The sequence below is a fragment of the Peromyscus eremicus genome, chromosome 20 (genome assembly GCF_949786415.1).
Source record: "Peromyscus eremicus chromosome 20, PerEre_H2_v1, whole genome shotgun sequence".
Lineage (NCBI taxonomy): Eukaryota > Metazoa > Chordata > Mammalia > Rodentia > Cricetidae > Peromyscus > Peromyscus eremicus.
In genome coordinates, this window is record NC_081436.1 from 35,963,976 (window position 1) to 35,983,752 (window position 19,777).

General features: G+C 38.1%; 1 protein-coding gene across 4 annotated transcripts in view; it reads right to left on the bottom strand.

Annotated features, from left to right (window-relative positions):
- Efr3a (EFR3 homolog A) overlaps positions 1 to 19,777 on the bottom strand; it is an 87,576-nt gene that overhangs the window by 24,749 nt on the left and 43,050 nt on the right. For all 4 annotated transcript variants that reach the window (XM_059246983.1, XM_059246984.1, XM_059246986.1 and 1 more), the window contains 6 exons: positions 18,910 to 19,031; positions 13,024 to 13,173; positions 9,155 to 9,292; positions 7,006 to 7,084; positions 5,338 to 5,473; positions 2,099 to 2,260 (listed from right to left, as the gene is read on the bottom strand). In XM_059246983.1, coding sequence (XP_059102966.1) covers positions 2,099 to 2,260; positions 5,338 to 5,473; positions 7,006 to 7,084; positions 9,155 to 9,292; positions 13,024 to 13,173; positions 18,910 to 19,031 — 787 coding nt within the window. The remainder of the gene's footprint in view (positions 1 to 2,098; positions 2,261 to 5,337; positions 5,474 to 7,005; positions 7,085 to 9,154; positions 9,293 to 13,023; positions 13,174 to 18,909; positions 19,032 to 19,777) is intronic.

Here is a 19,777-nt window from a genome sequence, read left to right on the forward strand (position 1 = left end):
AGTTACATATGGTTAGCTTCCATGTGGGTACTGGGACTTGAACCTGGGTCCTCTGGAAAAATAGTCATTGTTCTTAACCTGAGCCATCTCTCCAGCCCACAAACTTGTATTTTTTGTTTGTTTTTTGAGACAGGGTTTCTCTGTATAACAGTCCTGGCTGTCCTGGAACTCGTTTTGTAGACTAGGCTAGCCTCCTACTCACAGAGATGTGCCTGCTTACCAGGATTAAAGGCATGTACCACCACCACCCGGCTCAAAGTTGTATTTTTTTAAATAACGCTTTCAATAGATCAAAACAATGACTGTGTTCAAACTATATGTAATGCTAAATAAATTATAATTTCTTCTATTCAACATCATATATAATATAAATACTAGGTAAACTTCTGCTGGCAGTTTTTAGGAAACTTTTATTTGCAGATTGTGAACCTAAATCCCACTGCTAAATCAGTAATTATCCCATTCTGTCTGGTAAATACCAGAAATATTCATTTCCTCAAACAGTATACCATATACACTCTGCATCTAATGGCCTTTGCATTACTCCATATGCAGAGTAATACCCATCTGTATATTACTCCAGGTAATCCCTAAGGGACGGAACTTCACAATAACCTTCTGAGACTCAGTACTTGCTTTAGTTTCTTCTCAGAGAAATGAGAATAAAAACATTAAAACAAATTAATTAGGGCCCAAGCACCAACTGCCAAATCAAAGAAGTAAGTGTTGGAGCTTCAGACTGACTGTTGTGTTATCCTGGTGAAGGCTGGTGAAAGCAAGCAAGTGCAGACTGTGGAAGAGTATGCATGAGAACAGAACATCTACGTGGTCCTGGAGGGGCTTCTCAATGCTTACTGTTTGCAGTGGGGAGAACTGCAACTCGGTCATAGAAAAACAGGACTGTAACTTTAGTGAATTACCAGAATTGGAATTGCCAAGGAGAAGTGCAAGCACGTACCTCTGCAGTAGAATATATCACTTATATAGTGTTCTACCCAGAAGTGTACAACCTGATTTAATAATGACAGAAGATCAGATTAAACCAAATAAGGAGTGTCTACTGGAACAATCAACACAAATAGAAACAGAGGGAGACTTCGTTCTTGAGAAATGACCGTGCCATAATGGAAATCCAGACAAATAAAACTAAGAGAGATTACAACTACATGCAATGTATGACTCTAGAGTGGATTCTGGACCCAAAGAAAAAAATGCTACAAAAACCATTATTGGTTCAATTAACAAAACTGAACTATGGAAGGTTGATTAAAAAATATATATAATAGTGATGCTTACCAATTTTGAAAACTTTGGTTACATAAAACAAACTTTATTCTATGGGAAAAACATACTTAAGAATTTAGTGGTAAAGGAAAAATTAATTTTCTTCAATGGAATCTCACTGGATATATTAACCATACTTAAGGGCAGGCCCAATGCCCAGCAGTAGATGGCTAACACATAACAAACTCAATAGTATTTTTGTAGACTCTTTGATATTTATTGCTTTGTTTGGGTATTTTTTGGTCTTATTGGTCTTTTGTCCATATATTATGGTTTTAGATCTTGGTGTTCATTCTTGGCTTTTTTTAAAATTCTAGTTTTTGTTTGCTTGTTTGTTTCCTTTCTAAAAAGGAGAAAGAAAGAATATGGGGCTGGGTGGATGGGGAGATGGGAAATACCTGAGAGGAGATGGGGGAGGGGAAACCATGATCAGAATATTCTGTATGAAAATTTTTTCCAGTTTTAAAAAAAAAGAATTTAGGTTAAAGACCATGATATATACAACTTATTATACCCAGTAAATTTATTTTAAAAAGTACAAGTATGAATATTTTCTTCTTATACATACGTAATCATAAATATTCATGTACATTCATGAAGAGATGGGGAGGTCAAAACAAATGAAAGAACTGGCATAAAATGTCAACAACAGATGGTAAAGGACTGTGTTCTCTTATGTTTATTTTCTTCAAACACCATTTTTAGAGGTCAAAGCCAACACTCCACTTTGACAAATGCACTACACAAGCCAAATGGCTTATATGAGAGCATTTTACATATCACCATACAGTAGCTTGAAGACTGATACACTAACCTATTGTCTGGATGATAGCATTCTGCACAATCTTCTCATCGTTGTCCTTGGAACTCAAGGTGATGCTGCCCACAGACCCCCGCTGGGAGTCACTGGCTTCCAATTCCACACTGAGCCGCAGGTGTTTCAACAGGGTGTTGAAGACTTCCAGCACTGTTGGCCCTGTAAAAGATCATCTTTGTAAGCTTGTATCCTCAGGACTCTCAAACTTCTCAACAGACTTTACAGTTACTTTCTTTCTCTGTCAACAGTACAAATAATTTATGAGCTAGGCAGTTCATTTTTTCTTTAAGTTGTATAACTAAACAACAAAGTCTCACAGTCACACCCCAAACGTATTTTGGGCATGTATGAGGGAGGAACTTGCTGTTTGGCTTTGATACAACCTGCATAGTGGACTATCTAAATCTTTCTACCTGTTAAGTTTCAAACCCAGGACAAAAAGATGAGGTGCCTATTTAACCTATTAAAGTGAACCTGGCTGCCAGGTTCTCCCAGCATTCTGCAGTCCCTGATTGTTACAGGGTATGGCTGGTATTACTTCACCCTCTACCCTGAACTCTCCAGCCCAGCGGCTGGGCTGCTCTTCCCCCAGAGACTCTTCCCTATATAATCCAGACGTTTTGGTTACTCTTTCCCTTTTTGGACATTTGGGCCTCCTGGCTGCTGCATCTGGTATGCATCTGCATACTCTCTCTCCTTTCCCTTCACCTCCCCCTCTCTCCACATGATACAGTTCAACCTGGTCATGTCCACTCTGGATTCTCCCAGATGTCCCAGTCCCTGCCTCTGGCTATCCACACATCCATAGTAAATTTTCTTCTCCACCATACCTAGGAGCAGTCATGTCTAATGTTTCTTTCTTTTTTTTTTTTTTTTTTTTATTCACTACCTATCTAATTTTGTTTATCCAAAATAATGTTTACTGAGATATTTAACTTGACTGATGGCTAAATCCATAAATTTATACAGTTCACTATAACAGAAAAATTATTTTATACCTTCTCAGATTAAAAGCGGAGGAATTTCCAATTATGAGAAACTTCAGTCTGTCAGGTTTCGGTGAGCTGATTTTTCTTTGCTTTTTCCCTCAGTCATATTACACGTTAACTAAAGTCCATAGCTGTTGCCCACACACAATTACAAACTTCGCCAGAAAGGGATCCATGGTTAAATGCCACCCCCCAATACACAGAGCTTAGAACACCACAGCTAACACACAGCAGACACCAGTAAATGCAGTGATTGAATAGAACACCTGTGTTTCACTTTGTAGTTCAAACTAATCTGCCAATCAGTACCTTTCCTTCTTTCTTTTTTACTATGTAGCCCTGGAACTCTCTGTAGATCAGGCTAGCCTTGAACTCACAGAAATCAACCTTTTTTGTCTCCCAAGTGCTGAGGTGTGTACCAAGAAATTTGGCTGTCTGTATCTTTTTAAGATAAACTACAAGACAAATAATGAAAAGTCCATATCCCAAAATGTTCACTTCTGTGGGATAATCCTTCTATATGCTGTGAACATGTATTAGTCTCATTGGTTAATAATAAAGCTGACTGGCCTATAGCAAGGCAGGACAAAGTTAGGTGGGACAATCAAACTGGGGACTCAGAGGAAGAAGGGTGGAGTCGAGAAAGAAGCCAGCCAGCCACTGAGGAAGCAAGATGCTAGAGGACAGGTAAAGCCATGAGCCACATGGCAATGCATATATTAATAGAAATGGGTCCATTTAAATGTAAGAGCTGGTCAGTAATAAGTCTGAGCTATTGGCCGAGCATTTATATTCATATTCAGCCTCTGAGTTGGTTATTTGGGACTGGGAGGTTGGGAAAGGAAACGTCTGTTTACAGTTCATTCTTACTCAGCATTGATGAATATTAGAATATCTCATTAGCTAAAACTTCCACTATAATTTTCAACAAAACCACAGCCAAATTCTCCCTATAGTTCTTGTTTCTCTATCATAGCCCCTCATTTCTCTAATCAGATGTGCATGAAACAACAAGATCTTTGACTTGTTCTCTTCCCTTTGTTACCCTACAATCTGCCAGCTTCCCAGACTACCCAAGCTCCCTCACATTGAAGATAATGACAGCTAGCCAGTTCTACACTTTGCAGTATATCTCTAGTCAGTCTCTGAAGCTCTCAGGAACTGCAGGATTACTTGCTTGCACTGTAACTTTAGAGATACTTTTTTTGTTTCTCCCACACATTCTAACAAAATGGGCCACATAATATTCTGCTTTTGCTAATCCACATTCCTGCAGTTTTCTGATCTCTGGTCGTCTCAGGCTACATGTGATCAAAGTCTCTTTATAATTCCTAATTGGGCAAAATTGTCTATATAAACTAAATATGGAAGAAGCCCTTCACCAAAATGGCTGGGCTCACAAATGTTTGGTAGTTAGTAATATTTGCATACATATGTGTGTGTATATGTTTCTGTGTGTGTTAGTAATAGCTATGTTTGCATGCATAGTTTAGAGACCATATCCAAATACAAACACCAAATTCAATGTTTCCTAAAGTTCTTATACACAAAGATGATACAAGATTTTTAATGTTCCCACACTAAAACAAGTGCGATCCACTTTCAAGCATCATGTCAGCACTAAGAATATTTCAACATTGAAGCATTTCAGATTTTGGACTTTTGAACTAGGAAATTTGAACCTGAATCAGTCGTGGTAGTGTGGGCCTGAAAGCCCAGCTACTCCGGAGGCTGAGGCAGGAAGGTTTCAAGTTGAAATCCTGCATTGGGCAACATAGTGAGTTCAAGGCCAGCCTGGAATGTTTAGTAAGATGTCATCTCAAAAACTATAAAGACAGCTGGGATGTGACTCAGTAATAGAACACTTGTCTAGGATGTGCACAGCCCTGAGTTGAATACTTAGTAACATTTAAAAAGAAAGAGAGAGAAAGGGAGAGGGGGAGAGAGAGAGAAAGAGAAAAGGAAAAAAAATGTTCAATTGTTCAACTTGTTTCACTTTTAAAAATCTGTATCCACTCAATGTTCAGTATACAAATCATATCCTTAAACCCTTATTAAAAGAAGCACAAGAAAAAGGAAATGAAAGAAGGTGGGGGGAAAAAAGGAAAAACTGATCACAGACACTCAAATTATAGAGCATTTGAAAATACGTGGAGAGATCTTAAACGGTACTTCACAGACAAGTACTGGGAAAACACTTCATATTATTAATGTATTCTTTTGTGTGTGTGCTTCATTGGTACTCACCTATAGAACCTTTAGCAGCAATAGCAACAGCCTCTAACAGAACTTGAATGATACCTGCTCGAACCCGTGGAGAATCCTTCTTACGAGCATCAAGGTGTCCAAGAATTTCCTGGATAACATGGTGAGAATACTGAGCCTAAAGGAAGCAAATAGCACAAAGATGTGTGAGCAAGTAATGCACATGGCATATCTGTAAGAATGGAAAGGTATGTGACACTCATTAAAAAGGACTGGTATTTATAATATGTAGCTGCCAAACAACCATTCCTTTAAAGAACAAACAGTGATACTGGTAACTATTTATGACATCCTGAGGAAAGAAAGCAAATTACCAAATACTGTATTTAACTTGGTGGTGGCAGCAGGGGTGGAGAGTGGGAGGCATTAAGAGATGGCTCAGGATTTAAGAGCACCAGCTGCTCTTCTGGAGGACCCAGGGTTTGGCTCCCAGTACCCACATAGCAGGTCACATCTGTTTGTAATGGATCTGATGGCTACCTCTGGATTCTGTGGACACTGGGCATGCATGTGGTGCAAATATATACATGCAGGTAAAACATACATATGCATAAAATAAAAATAATTTTTAAAAACAGGAAAAGAGAAGAGAGAGGAGAGGAACAGACAAAGAAACAGACAGACAGAGAGATAACCTGCCGTACGTAACAATTGGAAGATGAAAACTGATTCTTGAAAGTTCTCCTCTGACCTCTATGTGTAAGCTATGGCACACATGTGTCCATGTTCAACACACACAAAGACATACATACACACACCATCATCACCACCACCACCACCACCACCACCACCACCACCACCACCAACAACAACAACAACAACAACAACAATCACTACCTAAAATTGAACTTCTTGCCTGGGAAACTGCATGCTCCTCATGAAGCTCATGCAGCTAAGTCTGCCTTGTGTAAAAGGTAGCAGCTATTTAATTTACTGTCTAACCAGGACACATTTGTAATTGAAGGTAAGGATATTCTTAACTACATATATCAAGGCTATCCTGGGAAAACTAGGACCCATTTTTATCCTACTTACAAGGGATTAGCTAAAACAGAATCACAGTGAAAGAACCAAAACTGAAGACATGACATCACATTTGAATTAAGAACTAATCAAATCTTCACAGATTTTGAGGGGGAAAAACTCAAAAGTGGTCCTTTGTAGAAGATAGCGCTCATATGATTCTATAAGGAACAGAAGTTATAACAAATGAAAACCAATACCAATTCATCTGTATAATAGAAGCACACAATATATGAGTTAAATAACTGTACTAAAAGAGGCACAATATAATTATCTAACCCTCTTATTAGATATGTTTCATATTGGCAAGTAAGAACACAAGCAGTAAATGAGAAAAAAAATACAAATAAGAACATTCCATATGCCAGCTATGGTAGTCTAGGCCTTTAATCCCAGGACTCAGGAGGCAGAGGCAGGCTGATCTCTGAATTCAAAGCCATCCTGGGATATATAGCAAGTTCCAAGCCAGTCAGAGCTACAGAGTGAAACCCTGTCTCAGAAAACCAACAAAACAAAACAATAACCATGCTTTGCATGCTAGTTTTCCACCTGTTTGGCGATATGCATATCTATCTATACAGAATAATCACTACTTATTCAATAAACAAACAGTTGATTAAACCTTACCTGAATAGAATACATTATAATCTTAAAGCAATGAACTGCAAATTCATTAGGATCCCATAGCTTGTGATGATCTAAATGCCTGTAAATAACAAACAAAAATTAGGAATTGGTTTTTAATCACACCTTCTTTTAAAACCTTCAACAATATAAATATCAGAAAACTATCTAAAAGAAAACCAAGAGTTCCACTTTCATAACTATGGCACATATTTCTAATTGCTAAGCTTGGCCATACAGTAGTAACAAACACTAGACTCTAAATGAAGTAATAAGAAAGAAAGATTCCTCCATCCAAACTCCACAAGAGGCATACAGAGAGAGGTTCCTGGACATGTTAACCTAAACAATACAAAAAAAAGGGTGATTACACAGTATACTTAGTTTTAAGTGTTTATTTTAACAATTCCAAGGTGTTCATGACTCACAGGCCTGCAGCCCCCTTTATAGGACTTCATTCCTATAATCAACTAACACAGTGACTATTAACATTTTCAAAGAGCAATTCTCGCCATTTTACAGCTTTCACCTATGATAGCCAACGATTATTTTAAAGACTTAAAGATAAAGGTTGGGACTTCTCTGGTGTAACCTAGTCTTTCTCTTCTTATTTCACACTAACCCTTTCACTGCACCTAGTATGCTAGCTGTCTTGTACTCACGAATAAAAATGTAGTATTTCAAGTTCTTAGGGCATCTTTTATTTTCTTTATAGATCAAGTAACAATTGAAATAAAAAGCTCACTTCAATGATGAACTAAAATATACTTTACAAATAACATCATCAAAGCAGTTTTTTTATATTTACCCACATCTAGCTTAGGAAATACTACTACAAATTCTCAAGTTAGCTATGAATTTCCTGTTTTCAAATGACTTTTTGACCTTTTCTCATAATCTATAATTATTGTGCATATCCCTCATCTATATTCCCTCATATATTCCCAAATTACATAGTACTTTACTTGTAGACAGCATCCAGTTAATTAACTAAGTAGCTACTACATAGGGCAAGGCCCTATTGATGAAGGCAACACTTACTTAGGTCATCAAACATGGAGAAGTCAAGATGGTGTCTAACTAGAAGCTTCATCATTACTGACTAGCATTCAAAGTATTCTGTATGTTATCAAAGGAGAAAGATAATCATCATTATCAACCAGCTACAAACCCTGAGACCTACAATAGAGAGCTACCTGCAAAATATACTGGTGCAATAGAGGCACAAAGAGTATGGAAGTAACCAACAACTACTGATTGGATTTAAGGCTCACTCTATGAGATAGAATCCATACCTGACACTGCTAAGATAGCCAAGAACCTGAAACGAGGGGAAAACCTACTACTGTTATTCTGTTCAAGGAACATAGCAATAAAATGACTGTTAATGACATGCTGTTGTACTTATAGATCAGTGCCTCACTCAATCCACATCAGAGAAACTTCTTCTTACAGTACATGGGGATGAAGAGAGACAGAAACTGGAAAATATGCAGAAAATCAGAGACTTTAGAGCATCCAGTCCTAAATGAGATGTCTTTTTCAAACTACTCCCCTCAAGGCTTGGGAAATCTATGTAGAAGAGGAGGCAGAAAGGCTATTAAGAAAGCTAGAAGTGATGGATGACTCCACCTTCATCAAACTACTCCCTTCAAGGCTCAGAGATCTATGAAGAAGGGGAGGCAGAAAGGCTGTTGAGAGCTAGAAGTGATAGATGACTCCAAGAAACTTGTCTTCTCGACACAAGGAAACCATGTCTTCCAGACACAGCAGGATTAATGCACGTATGAACTCAGAGACTGCAGCAGCAGCATTACAGGACCTGTAAAGGTTAAGTCAGACAGGGTCCCAACAATGGGAGGGGGATGTGGGTACAGAGTCCCACCTTTAACCGAGAAGCTCTTCACAGTTTTCTCACTGCACATCTGTACACAGTGTTAAGTTCAACACTACACTTCATACTTAAAGGAAAAAAATATAATGCCCAATTCTACCTTCCTAATGTTACTTGTACAAGTAAAAAGGTAGTGACAGCCATTATTTTGGTAAGTAAAAAAAAAATTTAATTAGGAAGTATTTATCTTCCGTAAGAAAAGTATACAACTAACACACAGCCAAGTCGCGGATAACTAGGAAAACAGCAAGTACTCACGCAAAAACTGGCCTAACAGCGTTGTTCATATTCCCGAAAGTTGCTCGGCCCAGCAGTTCTCGGAAACAGCTCTCAGCCAGCACTGCAGGGTTCTCTTCTTTGTCAGCTGCAGAGGGGGAGGAAGGCGGGCCTATGCGACTGAAAAAGAAACGAAAAAGGCCAGTGCCACAAGTCCAATTTTAGTTCTAAAGGGTAAACAGGATACACTTTACTTCTTAGAAGTGTTAAAAAGACATTTTGCTTTATTCCCAAATAACATTCAATTAAAAAAAAACAACCATTAATTCTAATGTTTATGAACTTAGCGTCACCAGAACTAAGCATATAATGTTTCAAATAGCGACTCTAAATTCAGCTGGTAACTTGTTTCCAACAGAAAGAATGTCCTTTATGCCAATAAAACACTCAGAGGCTGGGTGTGGTGGTTTCTACCTTTAATCCCAGCACTCAGACAGAAAGAGGAGGACCTCAGTGAGGTCAAGGCCAATTTGGTCTACACCACGAGTGTCAGGCCAGCCAGAGCTACATGAGTGAAACCCAATCTCAAAAAACAAAGCAATGACAATATTCAACAGCTCACTATTTCCTCACTGTCTATCAAAGTGTCTCAATATTCATAGCAATATATATCCTAGTGAGCATAGGTCCAGAAAAAACAACTTTAGCCATCCTCTATTTAACTATAACTGGGAACAAATGAAAAGAAAGGAACAGTCATGATATAACCCATGTGCTAAAAAAGAAAAAATTTAAACCAATTAGAATAGGTGCATATAGAGATATTTTCAGTAAAAAGTATTTACTTTGTCTACATTTTGAGATATTATCTTATGTTTTTATAGCATATTTATTGCATATATATATATATATATATATATATATATATATATACACACACACACACACACACACACACACACAAAGGAAAAGAGCCCAAGCGAAGACACAAGAAACAGAGATCCACTTGTTTGCACACTCAGGAATCCTATAAAAATAATAAAATGGAGCCATAATACATATGCAAATAAAAATAAAAAATAAGACAAAATTAATAAAAAAAAAAAAGAAGTGCCCTGAAATATTATGAGACAAAGAACCTCCAAAGATGCCATTGAGCTCATTTTCTATTGGCCATCTACTGATGGGCATGGGGCCTACTTTTAAGAGTGGTTTGTTTCCTTAATAAGACTCCCTAGGAGGAAACTAAATTTTCATTTGCAACTGGTTATCAATTTGTTTCCAGTATCTTAACTTATGATAACATTGGGTCTCATTGGAAAACAGGTTCCCAACTAAGTAGAGATTCTAATATTTCAGATAGGAAAATCTTAAGCCTTAGATACAGCACTAAAAATAGAAAAAAATACAGAAGGTTCTAAAATACAACATTTCGCACATTTAGGGAGGATTACCAAGCTGGAGATAGCCACATCCGGGACTTAAGCATCAATCCTTCCTGCAGTTGGCACCAAATGGAATATATATTATTCCATCTGTTTTAGTACAGACTTATCAAACGCACCTCATTTTAAAATCAATTTTGATGCTATGCATAGATCATGAAAGTTATAAGCAAATTTTATTATTTGTAACTGTAAGATAAAATACCTTTAAAATCTATTCCAGCCTTTATCTTTTCCCAGTGCAAGAACCAAGGCGAACCAAGCCAAACTGGATAATTTTGCATTAGCTACTAAGTAACACATTCATTCTGCCTAAGTACCAAAATGTGGGGGAAATGCATGCTTCTTGCACTTAGAAAAGCTGGATAGTACTCAGAATGTCAAATGCACCTGAACATTGTGGGGGGATCAAAAGAAAACCAGCATATACCCAGAGCCAGTACTTCATCTCAAATATCTTAGATATTAATCAAAAACCAACTGTACCTGACTTTTAGTCGTAAAAATAAAATATCCGTGTTTCGCTTTGCCATTGTAAGAGAAGCTCCCTCCTGAAGCACATGGGGTCAAATACAGAGACCCACAGCTGGACAATGTGCTCGGATTGAGAGACCTTTGAACACTTAGTCCTAAATGGGATGTCTTCACCAAACTCCTCCCCTCAGGGCTCAGGGAGCTATGGAGAGGAGGCAGTGCAGATGGCAGATAGGAAGGACATGATGCTTTACAGACACAACAGGGCTGATATATATGAATTCACACAGACTCTGGCAACATTTAGATCACGCCAGATGTCGTCCCACTGCTGAGTGGGGGAAGTGGACATAAGCCCCCCATCTCTAACCCAGAAGCTATCTCTCCAAGTGTCAGTAGCACACAAAGGAAAAATTACGTTTCTCAAATGGAGTTTCCCTGGGTATAAAAGCTACACTTAAGGGCAGGTCCCAGGCCCAGCAGTATTTGGCCAACACAAAAGAAACTCAATAGTATTTTTGAAGATTTTTTTTTTTTTTCTTCAAGACAGGGTTTCTCTCTGCAGCCACGGCTATCCTGGAACTCACTCTGTAGACCAGGCTGACCTCAAACTCAAAGAGATCACCTGCCTCTGCCTCCCAAGTGCTGGGATTAAAGGTGTGCGCCACCACTGGGCTGTTTGCGTATTTTTTTTACCTTACTGGTCTTTGCTTATATATCATGATTTCTGATGTTGTGTTTTTATGGGTTTTGTGTATGTTCAAATGATTGTGTCTCTCTGTGTTTATATGTGTTTCTCATGCTTTTTCTTGGTTTTGGTTTTTGTTTTCTTCTGGTTTGTTTGCTTGTTTGTCTTCTAAAGAGAGAGAGAAAGAAAACATGAGCCGAGTGGTGGTGGCACATGTCTTTAATCCCAGCACTAGGGAGGCAGAAGAAGGAGGATCTCTGAGTTTGAGGACAGCCTGGTCTACAGAGTGAGATCCAGGACAGGCACCAAAACTACACAGAGAAACCCTGTCTTGAAACCCCTTCCCCCCAAAAAGAAAGAAAGCATGGGTTCATATGAGTGGGGAAGTGAGGAGGATCTGGAAGGAAATGAGGGAGGGCACTCTGTGACCAGAATATATTGTATAAAAATTATTTTCAATAAAAAACACAAAGAATAGCAGTATTATTATTTTATTTTGGTTCGTTTTAACTCCCTATGAGAAAGCATATTGGATCTGAAACAAACAGTAGAAGTTCAGCTATAATTTCTTCTTCTCATGGTTACAAATTTAAGCAGTACTAACTAAAACTAATTTACATGTCCAGTAGTAACCAACAAATAAATGTACTCATTAACAAATTCATTACATTTATTTAAGTAGTATGCTTGCATGTATGTATTTATGTACATGCCACAGCACAAGTGTGGAAGTCCGAAGACAACTTGTGGGAGTCAGTTTTCCTTCTAACATGTGTATCCCAGGGATTGAACTCAGATATCAGCTTTGGTCACAAGCACCTTTACCTCGTGAGCCAGCTCACCAGCCCAAAGTTAAATGTATTCTAATAGAGAATGAAGTCCTAAGTGTCTGAATAAGGACCTGTGACTAACAACTCTACTATGATCATTACAAATTAATAAATTTCTAGAAAGATACATATTTTTAGACTCGATTAACTTTATGAGACTACCATTTATATAATAGAAACCAAACATTCTTATCCTAATAAGCATATGAACATAAATATAATGCAATACAGACTTTCGTATCTTTTTGAAAATTTTTATTTTTAATTACATGGAAATGTCTGTGTGCATGTATGGGTACGTGCATGTGAATGCAGATGCCTGTAATGGATCCCCCTGGAGCTGCAGTTATGGACAAATGTAGGCTGCTCAAAGTGGGTACTTAGAACAGAACTCAGGTCCTTTGCAAGAATGGGATGCCCTCTTAATTGTTGGTCCATCTCTCCATCCCCAACTTTAGTATCTTTATACAATACCTGTCAACTTCTTCTATCTTCTGCATGTTAAACAGAAGTGAGGGAACAATCTTATCCATATGCTGTGGTTCCCAAATGGTAGCCCGAAGTTCGTCGTTAACTGTTTTGCGAACCACACCTTGAATACCTCTTATTCCAGCTATACGGATCCTATATGGATAGGGTAGAAAAGACCCATGAAGTAAATAAAATGTTTGTCTACCTAAGAGAATGTACGTCAATATTGCTCTCTCAACCATAAAATGTTTTAAAGTAACATAAAATACATGTAAAATTAAAATCTCAAAAATCTAAGGTAGACACCAAAAGATATATTCAAGAGGCTTTACATACCATCTTTATAAATGAGTGAAGTTTAAAAGGCTATAAACTACAGAAATATCTAGTACATGTCTTATTGGCTAATAAAAGGGCAATTAGAAGCGTAGCTTCTTCTAACATGATGGTAATAAGCTACTTGAGGGCTCAGAACTGAGGAGTTCACTGCTCTTGTAAGCACTGTGCTTCTGCATACTCTGCCCACTGTTCCCTGAGAACCCCTCACTCTTAAAAAGGGAAGCTTCTTCATTTAAAAGTTGTGTCTTCAGACATGTACACAGGATCTGTAATTTATCAGTGTTGCCCTAAGCTCCAATTACAATTCATAAGCCCCAATTTCCTCATGGTCTTCTTGACTCTGCTTAGGAAAAAGAAAACTGTAGGTTCAAGAAAGAGAAGTGACTAGATTTGCATAAACCGCAGGACACAAAGTCTCAAGCAGAGTTTGCCCACTTCTCTTACAAGGTATTTCTTGTGCTCAAATGACCCCCTTTGTCCTCCTCTCAATTGCCCCCTTTCTTTTTACTACCTGAAATGATCACCACGTGCAGTTCTGTTCAGATCACCTAACACTGTCTCCCAGAAAGAAAAAAATATGTTTAAAGAATGGAACATGCTGAGAAGGGAGTGACAATACTTTACAAACCCATGAGACACAAATCTATAGGGACACTGAGAGTGACAGGAATAAGACACTGAACAGGAAGTGAAGTGGAAGACTTAAAGACAAGTTCTGCCTATTTCAAAGCTCTGTCTATACAGGCTTCCTTATAAAATACTGATCACATTTACTGGTTGGTTTTATGTCAACTTGACACAAGCTAGACTCATCAGAGAGGAAAGAGCCTCAATTGAGAAAATGCCTCCATAAGATTCAGCTGCGAGGCATTTTTTTAATTAGTGACCAGTGTGGGAAGGCCCAGTCCATTGTGGGTAGTGCCATCCCTAGCCTGGCAGTCCTGGGTTCCATAAGAAAGCAGGCTGCCAGGCGGTGGTGGCTCACGCCTTTAATCCCAGCACTCGAGAGGAGAGCCAGGTGGATCTCTGTGAGTTCGAGGCCAGCCTGGTCTACATGGCAACATCCAGGACAGGCACCAAAACTACACAGAGAAACCCTGTCTCAAAAAAAAAAAAACCACCAACAACAACAACAACAAAAAAAAAAAAAAAAAAAAAAAAAGAAAGCAGGCTGAGCAAACCATGTGAAGCAAGCCAATAAGCAGCACTACTCCATGGCCTCTGCATCAGCTCCTGCCTCCAGGTTCCTGCCCTGCTTGAGATCCTGTCCTGACATCCTCTGGTGATGAACAGCAATGCTGAAGTGTAAGCTGAATAAACTCTTTTCTCCCTAACTCGCCTGTTGGTCATGGTGTTTCATTGTAGAACTACAAACCCTAACTATGACATCACAAGTAGGCAAACACTATTACGAAGGGTGTTTGCTATACATTCCTGATGCTATTCCCTGGGTGAGGAAGACAAGCACAAGGTTGTTGCCTAAGGACAAGCACAAGGACAGTAGCCTAAGTGGAGCAGCAGATGGCAGTGACTCTGTTGTAGGACACAGGGTGCATGCTGGTGACCATCAAGAGCCACTTCAGCTACACAGCTAGCATTTAATCCAGATCTAATACCTGTCCTGAGTAGTACATTCTAGTCTTGGTCCCCAAAACAATTTACTTTCCCCATGAGTAAATCTGAACACTTATATCATGTAAGTTTAAGAGTGCTGTAAACAAACAGTTGAATGATAATTCATATAACATGTCTGAACAAGAACTGCCTCACAGTAAACAATCAAGTATAAGCTGTTTGTATGTCAATCACTATAATGATGATGATGATGTCCATTATAGCTGAAAGTTGTGGAGAAACTGTTATTAGATTATGTTATATACATTTACAAGCAGCAATCATTTCTGTAAAGAAATACTTCAAGAAAGGCTTAATACAGCCACCAATCCTTTATGTACAATTATGTACTACTTGCAAGATATGGTAGGGCAATGGTGGCACAAAGCTTGTGAGAGTAACCAACCAATAACTGATTTGACTTAAGGCTTACTCCATAAGATGAAGCCCATACCCAACACTGCTTGTCCCCTAGAACCTGAGACTAGACAGCTTAGGCATTTATGATAAAAACAAATAAAACTGATCTTAAAAAAAAGAGAGAAAACGAAACAAAAATACAGTGATAAAATGACTTCTAGTGATACTCTGCTACACTCATATATCAGTGCCTAGTTCAGCTATCATCAGAGAACCTCAGAAGAAGTGGAAAGAGTGTAAGAGCCAGAGGGGATGGAGGAAACCAAGACAAATTCCTCTACATCAACTGAACAAAGCTCACATGAACTTAGATTGAATTATCAAGCATGGGGGGGGGGGCTGCACAGGTCTACACCAGGTCCTGTTCCTATATACTGTAATTTCCAGTTTAGAATTTTTATTTTTATGGGATTCCTAGTGTGTCAATAAGTGAGGTCTCTGATTCTTGTGCCTTCTCTTGGGCTCTTTTCCTTCTGTTGGTTTATCTTGTCCAACTTTGACATGATAGTTTATATCTTATTTTGTTCTGTTTTTTTAAAAAAAATGAATAAATGGATGAATGGATGAAAAGCTAGCCACTAGGGTAAAGGTTAATGACTCAACTGTCACTAATACCTGCATGGAGAGGGAAAATTACTTTTCTCCAATAGAGTGACACTGAGTATATCAACCTCTCCAGGACAGGCCTCTTGCCCAGGAGTAGTTGACCAAAATATATACACAGTTTTTTTGTGTGTGTTTAGATTTGGTTATAGTTTGGTGGGTTTTTTTTTTGTTTTGTTTTGGTGTTGTTTTATTTTTTTCCTTGGTTTTAGGGGGTTTTGTTGTTGTATTTGTTTTTTGTTTTTTGAGAAAGAAATTAAAGTTAAGTGTGTAAAAAGGGGGAGAAAATAATAGTTCCTAGACTCATCTCCTACTGCCAAAGTCTGAAAGTTTTGTATGACTGGGTTTTAATAAAATGTAAAGGGATAAAAAAATAAGAATCTATGTGGGAACCTGAAAAGAAATGTAAATAACCTGAAGAAAACTAAACAGACATTTATTCAAGTAACAATAGAGAAAAAGTACAACTTTTACTTTCAAACATGTTAATTTACTCATTTATTTCACAGTGATTCCAATGAAAAGTTGGCAATTAGGAACTTCAGATACTACAAACACACACACACACACACCAAGAGCCACAGTCAATTAATGAAAGCTGAAAGGGGATGATGCATCTCCTAATTAGTCAGCCCTAAAAACATACACATGAGCAACATTAAATGGACTCAGTAGGTTATATTTATACATTTACACACACACACACACACACACACACACACACACACACACACACACACAAATATATAAAACAATCATAATTAAAGAAAAAGAGGCCTTGCTGGGCAGTGGTGGTGTACGCCTTTAATCCCAGCACTCAGGAGGCAGAGGCAGGAGAATCTCTGCGAGTTAGAGGCCAGCCAGTCTACAGAGCAAATTCTAGGACAGGCTATACATAAAGAAACCCGGTCTCAAAAAACAAACAAAAAAAAGAGAGAGAGAGAGAGAGAGAGAGAGAGAGAGAGAGAGAGAGAGAGAGAGAGAATGAATTTGAGGGAGGGCAGGAAAAGAAAAAGGGAGGAGGAAATTATGTAAATACAGTAACATATACTAAATGTTTAAATTAAGTTAATAACATTTTATGTACATACCTTTTATATTGATATTAAAAATAGAAAATTTAAAGGTATGACCAAAAGACAAGGTTTTCCACTAGGGGGCAATAAATACCTAAAAATAAGGTAACCTCATGTTTGAATTTCTCAAACCTATTTTCTTATATATCATTAAAAACACTCAAAATCACTCACTTAATGTCCCTTGGGTGTAACACGAATCTTAAAAGGTCTTATAATTAAAAAACCCAGAGCCCGATATTGAAGTGAAAGCTGAAAGATCAGAGAATCAGAGCAAGCCAGCCACAGTTCTTACCACTACGAAATTTTCAGTCTAAAGAGAAAGTGTTCCTGTTTCCTCAAGCCTTATATATCTTTCTGTGTCCTGCCACATTATTTCCTGGGATTAACGGTGTGTGTCACCACTGCCTGGCTCTGTTTCTCTCATGTAGCCCAGTGTGGCCTTGAACTCACAGAATCTGGATCTCTGTCTCCAGAGTGATAGGATTAAAGGTATGTGCCACCACTGCCTGACCTCTATGTTTAATATAGTGGTTGGCTTTGTCCTCTGATCCTTAGGTAAGTTTATTGGGGTACACAATATATCACCACACTTGGGAAATAAAATTTTAGTAGTGATGAGATGGCCAGGAAGGTATATAGCAATTACAGTATACTTCTGTCTGAGGCATCACATTGTGATAAATCTGAAAACACAACTGTTAAGTCTCTCCTCAGCCTCCCTTTTTCAAGGACAGGTAACTCCCACACTTGCTTTCACCATGTACCCCAGCTGGGGGCCTGCAAATTCCTGGTTACAGTTCTGTACACTGCCTGCTTCAAAGAAAATATACTGACTCCCCATTACCAACTTCCCACAATAACTCTGAATTAGGCTACCAGTAATGCGCAAACTACTATCATTTATCGACATCATTTTGACTTTAAATTTCAACTAAAAGCCTTTTGTTTCTATATAAAAATGACCTATAAATTATTTCAGAACACAGTCCTGATTTTTACTAGTTGAAACTATAAAAAAGTTTTAAAGTGTGCAGCTCAGCTGTCTAGACAACCTCAGAGTGACAAAGATTCAGTAATACTCATCCAAAAAGTACAAGTACATATTGAGAGCCTACTATGAACAGGACACTAGTCAAAGTGCTCAGTAATACAGCAGTCCTCAGGACAAAGCCCTTGCCCTCCTGCACTGTGCTCTAATAAGAAAAGAAGAAGAAGAAGAAGAAGAAGAAGAAAAAAAAAGAATAGGTGTGGTGGTGCACACCTTTAATCCCAGCACTCAGGAGGCAGAGAGAGGGATCTCCGAGTTTGCGGCCAGTCTGGTCTACACAGCAAATTCCAGAATGGCCAGGATTACATAGGGGCCCAGTATGAGGAAAAAAGAAAATCAGAATGAAAATGCAGAGATAAGGAATAACTAGGAGGTAGGATAAGGAGATCCTTGAGTAAAGTGAGGAAAAACCTTAATATACTAAGTCAGAAGTCCCTGGGAATTGCCCTAGACTTGGAACCTACCTTTTCAAATGCCCTTAAGAGTAGAATACCTAGAGTGTTCAAGAGAGAGCAAAGAGACCCATGTGACTGAGCTAAAGTAGGAGAAAATGACAGAATGACAGAAACTGAGACAGGAAGGATGGTGGGACATTCCGGGCAAAAGTAAGGATTCTAAATTTCAACCATTCTCCTCTTGTAACTTCAGCTGAATGCTCTGTTTTAACAATGGAAAACTGTTTCATGAGCATCTCTTTGATAATCATTATCTAGTACGGAAGCATGATATCCAATCAATTCTACTACAAATTTCTTAAGATAAGTCATGAAATAAAACAGTACATACTCAGTTCGTATTTCTGGATCACTATGGCAGGAATGACACATGGCACTGAATCGAGATACAAAGAAGTCATAACGTCTATGATAGGATGGTGTATCTTCTTCAATATTTGCAAATTTGACAAACTAAAAAACAAAATCACAATACACACAATATACGTCACCTTTGAAAAGTGAGTAAACACGTTTACCGTCCTTAGCTATTACACCTAACAAGTAACATCCAAATAAGCAAATGAAACACATGGAACACCACATACTGCGTATGTACAGAGGAAATTGGTAATAATTGACTTTTAGAAAACTGATAATACAACTTTCTAAATAAATAGAGCCCTGCAACCTGGTTGATTTCCTGACAAATTTATATTTTTACACTTTTTTTTTCATTTTTTCAAATTTCCAATAATAAACTTGTCACTTTTAAAATAGAAAAAGAGAGCTAGAAATGAAACAAAAATGGATACTCAGACCTTCCTTAAATGTAAGGGAAAAGTTTCAGAAGATAAACCTTCATTCTTTTGTCATTTACTGAAAGTTACATATACAAGGATAATCTAAGTAACTGTTTATAGCAGGCAGCTCCTATTGACCTTGAGTATAAAGAGCTGAATATAAAATGTGAGTCCCTCCAGAGAAGCCTTCCCTGTGAAAATACATTCTAATTCCGCAAACCAGTTCTCTTGTGCTAACTTCTAAAATGAGGTGGAGAACAACAGAGAGAGACACTTAGGTCTAGCTCTGTCCTCCACAAGCATATATATGCATGGGTGTGGAAACTCATAGACACATTCATATGCCTCCACACATACACACGCCATACAGTAATACAAAAAATTAAATGAAAAAATAAAATTTAAAAGAGGAAATAG